This window comes from Blennius ocellaris (genome assembly GCF_963422515.1).
Source record: "Blennius ocellaris genome assembly, chromosome: 6".
NCBI lineage: Eukaryota > Metazoa > Chordata > Actinopteri > Blenniiformes > Blenniidae > Blennius > Blennius ocellaris.
Window position 1 is genome coordinate 14,583,034 of NC_137655.1, and position 12,836 is coordinate 14,595,869.

Here is a 12,836-nt window from a genome sequence, read left to right on the forward strand (position 1 = left end):
ATCCAATGTTCACACCCAGCTGGGACCTTCTCGTCTCTGCCAGGGGAGGCAGCAGTAATGCACTGGGACGCCACAATCCCAACCTTGTGTCCATCAGCATTGATTTGGACACCACTTCCCATCAAGTGACCAAGTGGGTCGTTGTCTGCCTACTTATCTCATCCCATGTCTCGTGCATTAGGGGGGGTCTGATAGCCAGAGAGTCTCTCTGTGGCTCGCTGCTGGTTAATGTGTCTCTCTGCTTCACTCAAACCATAAAACACACTGACCGATCTGATCTACCTTTCAAGCACACACACACACACAAAAAAAGAGCTTTGAATGTCAAAACAAGGGCGTCTCCAGACATCACATTCACTCCACTGCTGCTGCTGTCTCAATGCAGCGCTGTCACACAGTGGAAGACTTATTGTAAAGCAACAAGGAAGTGAATTGGACAGCTCTACAAGAGAGGTCCAGACATGAATTAGGCTGACGTTCTTTGCCTGTCAGGTATGTCAGCAGCAGGCTCAGACAGGCACACATCAGGGATTCAGTCTGCTTTTTAAAAACATTTTTTTTATTATTATTATCTTAGTTCTTCCCGCCTGTGTGATCTTTTGGATCTGCCTACCAGCAGAGCATACAGCATAAGACTGATGCTGTGCCAGGAGTTTGATTAACATCGTAAACCTCATTTCCTGCCCAGATCTTTCAGAAGTTGACATTGTTCATGCGGTATTCAGTTGGTTTGGTGAAAACATTCACTATGCTGTTTTGCTCGGCTCTTGTGTATTACAATCCTGAAACAATCTGAACATATATTGATCGCCCGAACAGCACAATCTATGATTCATGTTTGGCTGTCTAACCTTTTAGCACCTAAGGCTACCCGATCAGCACGATGTTGATCAATAGCAATTTCGATAAAAGCAAAGGTTTACTAATAGTGGTAGGACATCATCCACTTACTACATTGATTATTGACCCAGATGTTTAATAATAACTCACCGCATTCGGTAAACAAGTTTTAACTGTTGAAATAATAAACGTCACAAATGTCAACTGGTTCTATATGTTGGATTTTTATATTCTCAGATTTTGGAGTTTTAGTGGACAAAGCTAGATGGAATTTGTTATTTCATTGAGACTGGGGGGCAGGGGCCTGTTTTTTTTGTGACATGAACTGATAATGACAATTGAATGTATGTCGTCACCATGTCGTCATGGTGTACTGAAGACGATTTCCAGTGTCTTGTTTAATTATGTCCATTTAATCAGGACCACAGGAGTTTTGGATGGCTAATATTAACCGTTTATCCATCCATCCATCCATCCATCCATCCATCATCCATCCATCCATCCAACCATCCATCCATCATCCATCCATCCATCCATCCGTGGAGTTGTCTTATAGAGTTCTCTACTTGTTGAAACCTGCACAAAAACTGATCTCACGTAACTGTAAGGCTGTTGTGTAAAGTTCAAAATGTGATATATAAATGGATAAGTGATTTTTTTTTAAATTCAAATGGGTGTGTGTGTGTGTGTCTGCAGGTTGTCCACCTCCAGAGGGATGAGCAGAGCAGGGAGACGGTGTACCCAATGCACCCCAGCAGCATCAGTGGAGTTGAAGACATGTCCACACTCACAGAACTGCATGAAGCCGCCATCATGCACAATCTCTTTCTTCGCTATCAGAAAGATAACATCTATGTAGGTCCTCCTCTGTGAGCATTAGCTCATTTTATAAGATGGACTGTCTGATTTTGCGTTATTCATGAAAAAATTAAAGTCAGGAATTGAAGGAAAGGCAAACAGAAAAAAAATTAAAAAAAGAAACAACATAGAATATACAGATAAACCCCAGGACAAAATGAACCTCTGTGGGTGTGGAACTGGATCCCAGTTTTGTTTGCTTCACCCAGCCCGCACTCTCACAATAAAACACTGAGATTCCCATGAAACGCTATCCAGGCTTTATGGGAATAATCACTGCCCAGAGACACATGGTAACTACGTTTTTAGAAATCCTATCTCTTTAATCTCATCTCGCAAGGCTTCACCCGCTGTGTCTGCATAGCATCGCAGAGTGGTATCATCGTGGAATGATGACCCACAAACACACTTTCGTGAGTCACTTTCCCCCAAAGCGCATTACTCTAGCAGGACCAGTAGTTCCTAAAATATGATCAGCCTCACTGCAAACTAGGACATACGCAGTGGTTAAGGAGAGTCCCCGACCCCAGGTACTTTGTCAGAGGAAGGTACTGAGTGGATCCATTAAACCTTCACATTGATTCCAATGTTGTGTTTTTGTTTTCTTTTTTTTGGATCAATGATACTGATCTGCTCGTTTACATCTGAAAATGTAATTTTTAAATCTCTTTCAGACCAACATTGGGTCAATTCTTGCAGCGGTAAATCCCTATAAGCAGATCGCAGGCCTGTATGACGGCGTCGCAGTCGACTTGTACAGCAAACACCAGATGGGGGAGCTGCCTCCTCATATCTTCGCTGTGGCCAACGAGTGTTACCGCTGCCTGTGGAAGAGACACGACAGCCAGTGTGTTCTCATCAGGTGAGGATCTAGTGTTTTTTTTTTTTTACAACAACGACAAAATATTTGGGAGAATTAAGAAACTCAAGCACGATTATAAAATGATCGACTTCCATGTCCTGTGCCTCCTCAGTGGGGAGAGTGGTGCCGGGAAGACAGAGAGCACCAAGCTGCTGTTGAAGTTTCTGTCAGTGATGAGTCAGAACTCGGCTGGTACGCCTCTTTCAGAGAGGACCATCAGGGTTGAGCAGGCCCTCGTCCAGAGCAGGTACCAATATGCACCCCCATTAACGTATGGCATCAAGTCTGTTGAGGTTATTTAATAGGGGATAAACGCTCCACTTGTCTTCTTGTTAACTCCAGTATAGCCATTTGATGAACTCTTTTATGAAATTCACGTGTATTATTAAAGTTACTGACTAATGTGCAACAATTAACACGCCACCCAAAGACACATGAAGCCTGATCGATGTCATTTAGATAACTCCAGATTGTTACAGTTGCTTGATTGTGCTTCTTCCATCTCCAGCCCCATTATGGAAGCGTTCGGCAATGCTAAGACGGTGTACAACAATAACTCCAGCCGCTTCGGGAAGTTCATACAGCTCCACTTTTCTCAGAATGGAAACATCCAGGGAGGCTGCATCATCGATTGTATCCTTCATACATTTACTCACACCTGCTTGAAATGAACGTCGTCTTTGTAATTTTCTGCCGCGGATGTACGACCACTTAATTTCCACTGTTAGTCCTTGACTTTACACCTATCAGATTTGCTGGAAAAGGTAACATTGTTGTTTAAAGGTTCAGTGCTCAGTAAGTTAAGTTTTGTTTAATGCTTATTAACCATCTTTTCCTTTAAAGAATCGAGTGGTTCGGCAGAATCCCGGAGAAAGAAACTATCACATCTTCTACTCGCTGTTGGCGGGAGCAGGCAAGGACCACCGAGGTTGGTTTATACCAGTGCTTCTCAAATGGTGGGGCGAGCCCCCCTGGGGGGGCGTGGTGGGGTGTCAGGGGGGGCGTGAGGCAGGCGCGACTTTCAGTATTAGTGTCTTTATTCATGCTTGAACGATAAAAAAAGGGCCTCCAGCTCATTTTATTAATTTATTTTGATAATCAGGCGATTGTATGCAGAATGCTGGTGCCAGCAAATCATACAGTGGTTTATACAGATCAATAAATAAATATTATCAGGTTCTCAATGGTAGTACAATTTGGGGGGGGGGGGGGGGCTGAAATTTTTTTTGTCCTCTAGGGGGGGCATGACAGAAAATAATTGAGAACCACTGGTTTATACAGAGTTCACCTTGCAGCCAACTGCATCGGTTTTCGTCACTGCTAATCCTCCACTGCACTTCAGACAAGCACCTTATTTATCTGCTTTTAAATGGAATCTTAAGACCCATCTCTTCTCTTTGGCTTTTAATACCATGTGAGCTGATATTAAGGTGAGATCTGATACGCTCATATCATCATCTAAATTCAGAATCAGCAGAGGTATTACTTTCACATCAGGTTGCAACGTCCAGCAGTGGGTGGAGAAATACAAGTTCGATCAGTGTTCAAAATTATGGGCAGGCAAGCCACTTCTTTACTCTGACAAATATTCTATCCATTTTGTCCATCTTCTGATGTAAGGGTCTGTCCTTTCATCACATGAATCTTTTTTTTTTTTTATGATTTCAATCCAGGTGTCCACTGAAGGCGGGCTTGTTTATACTATTTAGAAAGTAATTGCATTCTCTGCTGATGCTGTTAATGTTTTCAGGGGGGAAGCTGAAATGTCTTGTTTTTCCTTCTGAACATTTCACCTGAATACAGTGATTGTCATGTCAATACTGTAGTTACTCATTTCTGTTTACAGCACTTTGTGTTCCTGTGTTATCCACATTAGCTAAGAGGTTTTATGATGATTCTGTGTGTGTGTGTGTGTGTGTGTGTGTTGCAGACACGTTCCTCTTGTGTGAAAGTCCCGAGGCTTACCATTACCTGAGCCAGTCAGGCTGCGTGCAGGACAGCAGTCTGGATGACAAGCAGCTCTTTAACAGTGTCATGGTAAGATGAAGATTCTGGAACTCCTTTTTAAAACAAAACAAAACTGTAAATCTCCTATTTGTGCTCCAGAGGGCGATATAACCCTTTTTCATATTTTTTTAAACACTTCTATAATAGTCCTTAGCCTCATTTCTGGAACACACACACGCACGCACGCACGCATGCACACGCTCGCTTTGAAGGCACATTTTTTTAATCACACTCCCAATGATTTGTTGTCCAGTTTATCTGTTGTGAGCGAGGAAGCTTTGACATTTCTTGGTGATTCTTCAATGTTGACATGCTGGATATCTTGATATTATCTTGCAGGAAGCGTTGAAAGTGATGGAGTTCACTGAGGAGGAGATCAGAGATGTGTTCAAGCTGCTTTCTGCTGTCCTCCAGATGGGCAATATTGAATTCATGACTGCTGGTGGTGCTCAAATCACTTCCAAAGGAGGTAAAAGGAGTTAAGTTACCGGTAATAAAAGACCGATATGCTACACAGTGTGTTTGATCGACTTTCATGAAGTTGCAATTGCTTGAATGTGATTAGTGTTGTGGAAAGTTTGGTAAAAACACAGATATTGTGAGCTGCCATGTTTAATGTCAGGCGTGTTTTTTTTAACCTTTGAATTTTTGAGAAAACCCATAAAAGAACAGGGTAAAACTATGGAGTCATTTGATTAAATTATATTTTTTTTAGCAGAAGAATTATAATCATAAAATGAGTTTCACTTCAAAAGCTATGACAGTTGCAGACTGGATATGAAGAACATGATGTATAAATCCCAACAGCCATAAAAATAATGTCAAATAATGAGTAAACCATTAAGAAGTTTTACCTCCACTCAAAAAATGACTTTTAATGAAAGCCATGTTAGTATATATTCAGATTTTTGTTCTTCGTTTCAGTATTCCTGATTCAAGTCTGATGGAGTTTATTGTGGGAATAATTTGCTTTATGAAGCAAAGAACTGTTTCTGTTTTAACTTTGGACCGACGTGCAGTGTGTCTCATTCTCCTTGAGTTTGATTGACGTTGTACGTGCAGACGGAGCCACGGACAGGCTGTAACATGAGCCCGAGACTCCTTTGTTCCCTGAGTCTGACCCCTTTTGTAAAGAAACTGTGAACTACAGTGACTGCACACCACCACAGCCTGGCTAACAGAGTAGGGTTTCCTACGACTGTATAGGGTCACCGTCTATATGTCACGTCTGTTGTTCGACAGCAGTTGGAGTTACCTGAACTGTCTGGGGTCTGCACGAGTTGTACGTACACTATACTGTAGGTGTGCGTGTTTGTGTTTCAGTGGTCAGTAACGTCAGCGAGCTGCTCGGTCTGGACTCGTTCCAGCTGTCAGAGGTTTTGACCCAACGCTCTATGATCCTCAGGGGAGAGGAGATCTGCTCCCCCCTCACCGTGGAGCAGGTAACAACATATCAAAGTCTAACACCACTCCCTCCCACCCCATCATTGCAGGAATCACACATTTAACACGTAAAACCACCATACTTTTTTTTGCTGCTTTTCCATTCTGATGTCAGTGTATAGTCTTGGGATTGAGGACTGTCAATTCATCATCATCATCAAGGCACTGAAACACACTGTGGATGCAAAATAGTTATGCCCTCTGCCCACTTATCCCCTCTCCGATCCTGGTTGACACACACACACACACACACACACACACACACACACACACACACACACACACACACACACACACACACACACACACACACACACACACACACACACACACACACAGACTTTCTTTGCCGCGCTCCACCACATGCCTCCCCAGATCCCTTGCGTGACTCCCAGCCATTTCCTGCTTTTTGTCTGCCAGATTCCAGGCACAATAAAGCCATCGTGATAGTGATCTGAGTCAAAAGCACAATAGTCCCAATGACTGGGGGGGGGGTGAAGTCTGAGTCCTACTCATCTGGAGGCAGTGCAGCCAGGCACCAAGACGTGGCGATAATAACTCACTTGAGTCTCTCTGCTTTACATGTCTGCGTGCCGAGTCTGTGATTAATATGAATATTTCATAAATCTTTATTTGCGTGTGTTATCCTTGACACCATAGGCCACAAGAACTTTCAGACACATGGCATAATTCTTCGGGGCCCACTCTTCTCATAAATGTCAGCCTATATGCAGGACGGACCTTTACTATTATCACAGAGCTGCGAAAGCCACAAGACAGCTTTTCATGAGCAGACAAAGGCCTTGTGCTGTCACCCTGTTGCTGCTTGTTCTGCCTGGCCTTTGAAGCAACTTGTCTCTTAATAGAGTTCATTATTCCCGTCCTGGAGTCTGCAAGAATGACTTCTTCTCACCAACAGCCAGGGGTCACTCCCCCTCAGAACTGCCTTGAGTAACCCCCCCCCAGTCTCCCTCCGTCCCCTCATCCTGGACAAACAGCCATTCTTCTCACCCCTGTGACGGAGATCCTGGAGCCACCGCTGCTCCGTTCACACCCGCCGGTTGCAAGAGGTGACTGGGAATGATAGATTGCTCAAAAGCACAGAAGCATTGTTGTCCCAAATACAGTAATGACTGCCACGCTCTCGCTTTGTTTTCAAATCAAGCACAGTATGTATGCAGGAAGTTTCGCTGGCAAGCTTTTATATTCATACAAAGACGAATGTCTGGCTGTAAGGCTGACTTAATGGCAGCTGGAGCACAGCAGGTGACAGTTCACCGCTGATTACAAATGGATTCGGTTGTTTTAGGGATAAATGATGAGGGTAACTTATCAAAGTGACTGTCATGCTCATCTTTCTTCTACAACACCGAGTGTCGCGGGTTGCTGGAGCTGATCCTGGCTGACTTTGGGCAAAATGCAGACACTAGGCAGGTGAAATACATAGAGAGGCACGCACACGCACGGCTATTGACAATTTCAGTATAATTTACATTGACTTAACGGACATGTGTTTGGATGGTGAGGAAAGGGTGAAATATCTGGTGAAAAACCATGCACCCAAAGGAACAAACTCTATGCTAAAAGACCCCCAAGTTCAGACTCGAACCGCAGATTTCTCACGGATAGGCAAGAATGTAAACCACTTCTTCACCGTGCAGCCATTATCATGTCAATCAGAGTAAAGGTATCTTTAGTCACTGGAGACTTTATGGTGATTCTTTTTCTTCCTCAACAAGCCTAAAAAGTTTCCATTGTAATAGTTTAAAAAAAATCCCAAAAACGTTTTATTTATTCTTTTTTTTTTTTTTTGCTTTTACCTTACATTGTGTGCAATGAATACTGTGCACAATGGAAGTTGAGTCCAAACTTCGTATAATTTTATGATATGACAATAAAGAATCCTTGAATCCTTGAATCCTTGAAATTTATGGACGTTCAATGCTTTCTTAAATACCTTGATGTGTCTACATTTTTCTTACATTTTTCTTAAATGCAGAAATAATGCGACCATTAGGGAAGTGGTGGTTTAGAGGTCAGGGGAGCAGACTTGGGATCTGAGGTTCGAATCCCACAGCTGTCAGGTCACGGCTGTGGAGCTGTGAGCATGACCCTTGACCCCCAGCATCGACCTGAGTCCCGCACTGTGGCAGCCCAACGCTCCTAGAAATAGGGTGGGATAAATGCAGGGAAAGAATTTCCCAAGACGGATCAATAAAGTAGGAAAAAAACAAAAGTCCATTGTTATGTAGGAACTCATAAAATTGGTTGACAAATAAACTAAAAACATAGAGGGGGAAAAAAAGGAGTATTATGGATTACCTCTGTGTGCTGACTGAGGTTTTATTTCCTTTTGCAAGACAAAATTAAAAAAAACAAACTAGGGACAGCATGTTTGTGCAAAACTCTGATTGGTCTTTGTTTTCACATAGATTTTGTAATATATCACATACTGTCTGCGGTGCATCACCCTTCAAATATGTCGGTGACAAATGATGTGTGTTGTGAAAACAGTCAGACGCTGGCATAAACCGTCTTTTTGTCTCCAAACCACTATATGTTTTATGGACACATCACTGAGGCTTCACACACACCATCAATCAAACAGTCACACATTTCGCTCAGTCTAACCTCTTTTACCACCATCTGATAGAACTGATGATATGTGTGCAGTGTGGGGAAATGTTGTGTTTCGGAGCCAGTCTGCAAAGTTTCCTCTCTCCTGTTTTCTGTTCCTGACTTGCTGTTGATGGTGTCCTTCATCTGCTTGTGTCACGATGGGCAGGCAGTGGACTCGCGGGACTCTGTGGCCATGGCGCTTTACTCTCAGTGTTTCTCCTGGATCATCATGAGGATCAACCAGAAGATCAAAGGGAAAGACAACTTCAAGTCCATCGGCATCCTGGACATCTTTGGCTTTGAAAACTTTGAGGTGAAGGCCCACTTGTCGATTCATTCATTCGCACAGCTACTTTTTCTCCCTATCTTTTGTAATTTTTCTTTTTCTTTGCTTGTCTTTTTAGTTTGCTCCTATTCTGTCTGCTTGTTTCCTCACTGGTAATTGGCCACATGCACAGGGATCCTGATGATTCAGATTTCTTACTTTTTTACACACAGAACACTTGAATCATTGTGGTTTGACGTTTTCAAGCCTACATTGACTAAAAAAAGAATTTTTTTACTGTTGACAGCTTGTGTCCATCTGTTCTTTCACAGAAACAGATCAGCTTTAAACTTTATTTAAAGCAGATTATTTGTTTTAAATGTGTAGAGGGTGGCTTTAACTTGCAATAGAATTGACTGTTATGTGGGGTTTTTGTTTGTGTTTTGCAGGTGAACCGGTTTGAACAATTCAACATCAACTATGCCAACGAGAAACTCCAGGAATACTTCAACAAGCACATATTCTCATTGGAGCAGCTGGAGTATAACAGGTCAGTTATCTTAATTTACATCTCAGACTTGTGTATAGACAAATGCTTTGGAAGAAAAAAAAAAGTGGAGGTTTTCATGCCCTGGAGACCATTCTCCAGAGAGATAGGGCTGGGGGTGGGTGATGAGTAACCTCATGACGATATAGGCAAAGTGCCAGACATTTGGATTTGGCTCAGTTTTTCCCACAGCCAGTTGTTTTCTGGCATAACAGGCCAGTATCCTGGACATGGCTCATTTCATCACATGTTCAAGCTGGATAATACAGCCATTGTGTCCTCCCGATCGTTTGTACTTGAATGTACTTCTACACATCTTACTATGGTGTGTGTGTGTGTGTGCGTGCGTGTGTGCGTGCGTGCGTGCGTGCGTGTGTGTGTGTGTGTGTGTGTGTGTGTGTGTGTGTGTGTGTGTGTGTGTGTGTGTGTGTGTGTGTGTGTGTGTGTGTGTGTGTGTGTGTGTGTGTGTGTTATCTTGACAGGGAGGGGATCCAGTGGGAAGCCATAGACTGGATGGATAATGCCGAATGTTTGGATCTCATCGAAAAGGTAACGGTCAGACCCTGAGACAGCAAAGTCATCACCAGGATTGACCACTAACCACCAGCCAGAGCAGGGCTGACCCAGACACCACACTGTGCTCACACTGACTCCCATCTCCCAGCCTATCATTACAGAGTCTCATTTTGCCCGTTGTTTGCATAGTAACGAACACCAGTCAGCGGTCAGAGGTATGGTTGAAGTAAAACATGAAGACAATTTGTGTTATTTTACCACCATAGTTATAATGATGTTAAAACTGAGCCTCTACTGAGGCTGGCTTGTGTTGGAAAGAATTCTAGTTCAAAATCACATATAAGTAAGCTCAGAGAGAGAGAAAACACACTTTTTATCCCTACATATACTCCTAAATGTATTAGATGATTGTTGCAACATTAGTTTTGGTTGTGTGTAACTTCAGGAATGTGAGTCGGACTCGTTTTGCCAAACCCCCTGCCTGCTCAGTGAACCCTGTTTTTAAAAAATAAAATAAAAGTGAATGCATTGCTTTTCCGTTTCCTGGATGTATTGTTATATTAAAAGCTGCCAGATGTGCCCTAATAGGATCATGACTAGTTCCATCATGACTGTGGTAAGTATTACCCTCTCTGCTCCTCTGTCTGTCTCCCCCTTTAGAAACTGGGCATGCTGGCTCTCATCAATGAGGAGAGTCGCTTCCCCAAAGGCACAGACTACACCCTTCTGGAGAAACTGCACAGCCGACACGCAGTGAGTCCGTAGGCCGACACTGGCGTGGCCCTTTCACACATGCAGCAGCTCCAGAGACAGACCCTCACAAAGCCTTAAAAATGACCCATATCTGTGCTCCAAAGCTCCTTAACTGCTTGTTGAGGAAATGCCTTCGCCACCCACCGATCCGGAGAGCCTCAAAGAGTTAAAACTGTGTCCTGGCTGATGAAACACGCCTGCTGCGCTCAACGTCTGTGCAGCACTTGTACACACTCCCATGCTCTCGCTGTCTCTCACGTAGAAACACAATACTGAAACGTGATCGGCCATTCTCCTGGTCTGATCAGCGTTTTGTTCTCGCTGAAAAGACATCAGACTTCACAATAGCTGATGGAAAAAAAACAAGAGAGGGAGAGCTAAGAACTTACCTGACCTTTCCCCAAGGTGTTTCCCCTCACTGATGATGTATTCTGGAGCTCATTGTCCCAGGATTATTCATTTCACCTCATGCAGGGATCATCATGAAACTTTCTGATAATACAGCCATCATATGATACCATAGTAGATGTATTTATTCATTAATGTTAATAACTGTTATTCAATTTTATTTACTGTGATTGCGAACATATTCCTTCTTACTTTGAAAGTGGAAGTCAGGTGGGTGGGTCCTTGTGTGTGCGTTCATGTAGGCCTGTAGGCGTCACATCTGTCACGCTTTGCGAGATAATTATTTGAATCTGTTTCAATTACATTGAACACATTCAGTTTTAAAAATGTATGTTTTAAAAAGACAACAGTAATTCCCTTTTCTGACAATTTCTTGTAAATCCCTTTTTGCTGGAAACATCCCTCCATCTGGTTTCTTCAGAAATTGTGCCTTACTCATGTAGATCGAAAGTCAGGCATTGGAAAACTGCGAGGCACATTTTTCATTTATTAAATTTAGACATTTCAAAGTTTTACATTCATTTTAACAAGAAAATAAACTTCGCTGTAGCCTTGCATATGTGACTAACCGTGCAGTTGTCCTCTATACTCCTGGAGCACTCAGTGTACCCAGTGGGGTATTTAATGTTATCACAGCCAATCAAATGAATATGAACAACATTTCTAAAAATGTGTGGTCTCTTTGGTCTTTCCTGCCAGACAAACCCATACTATGTGAAGCCCAGAGTGACTGACCACCAGTTTGGCATCAAGCACTACGCTGGAGAGGTAATTAACAAAACACACACACGCACACAGAAACAGCTAAGTACAGCAAAAACAGTTTCTTTTGCTGCCTTACTTATTAGTTTTGGGAAGTGAGGTAGTTGTTGGATGGAGTTGGATCGTCTTTGGCAAAATCTTCTGCAGGACATCGTTGCCCCCCCCCCCCCCGGTTGCAATTTTCCCTGAGTTTGGAGAAAAGCTGCCTTTGGTGACACGATGACAGGATAAAGTGTAGGAAAGGGGCAAAAAGAGATCAGGAGAGTGAGGCAAATGCAGAGATTGAATGGGGCTGAAGGGGAGAGTGGCGTCAAGGATGTGGGGCATTTATAAAGAATGGCTTTATGAAGCCTGCCTGAAGACAAGGTCCCTTCAGTGTGATCGTGGTGGCAGCTCAGTCACAAGCTTGGCAAGGATGACTATGGTAATGACCGTCCAGGGAGGACAGGGAGGGCAGCCAGTTGTTTCTCTCTCTCTATCTCTCTATCTGTCTGTCTGTCTGTCTGTCTGTCTCTCTCTCTCTCTCTCTCTCTCTCTCTCTCTCTCTCTCTCTCCACTGTGCAAACTTGCTTCCCCTCAAAGATCCCTCTGTTAAAGCTGCTGTCGCTGGGAGTTTGGTTGAGGAAATCATAGCATCCTCCGAATGATTTGATTATCCCTGAGGCCCAGAGAAATGCACCTAATTCTATTAAGTTCCCCGTTGTCAAATGTGAACATTGACACAAATAAAAATCTCACTATATCCTATGAGCACATGAATTGCAATTTCAACATTAGTGTCTGAAAAACAACTAAATGGAGAAGCAATATTGAAAATATCATGTTTAATAGACCAAAACTTTTGTCGTGTAGGATCAGCTGTTACTTTTAGCACGGCTCCTGCACTGAACTGTGGGTAATATCCCTTAACAAAGTAATTTCTCAACAGAATCAGCAGAGCATCCTCATTAACAAAC

At 43.0% G+C, this 12,836-nt stretch overlaps 1 protein-coding gene across 1 annotated transcript in view; it reads left to right on the plus strand.

The window, feature by feature from the left end:
* myo10l3 (myosin X, like 3) overlaps positions 1–12,836 on the plus strand; it is a 54,452-nt gene that overhangs the window by 22,263 nt on the left and 19,353 nt on the right. Inside the window, exons 3-16 of the mRNA XM_080497657.1 lie at positions 1,537–1,695; positions 2,373–2,560; positions 2,673–2,807; positions 3,069–3,193; positions 3,311–3,324; positions 3,404–3,488; positions 4,491–4,597; positions 4,907–5,036; positions 5,891–6,009; positions 8,796–8,942; positions 9,344–9,444; positions 9,924–9,990; positions 10,618–10,710; positions 11,818–11,886. Coding sequence (XP_080353783.1) covers positions 1,537–1,695; positions 2,373–2,560; positions 2,673–2,807; positions 3,069–3,193; positions 3,311–3,324; positions 3,404–3,488; positions 4,491–4,597; positions 4,907–5,036; positions 5,891–6,009; positions 8,796–8,942; positions 9,344–9,444; positions 9,924–9,990; positions 10,618–10,710; positions 11,818–11,886 — 1,539 coding nt within the window. The remainder of the gene's footprint in view (positions 1–1,536; positions 1,696–2,372; positions 2,561–2,672; positions 2,808–3,068; positions 3,194–3,310; positions 3,325–3,403; positions 3,489–4,490; positions 4,598–4,906; positions 5,037–5,890; positions 6,010–8,795; positions 8,943–9,343; positions 9,445–9,923; positions 9,991–10,617; positions 10,711–11,817; positions 11,887–12,836) is intronic.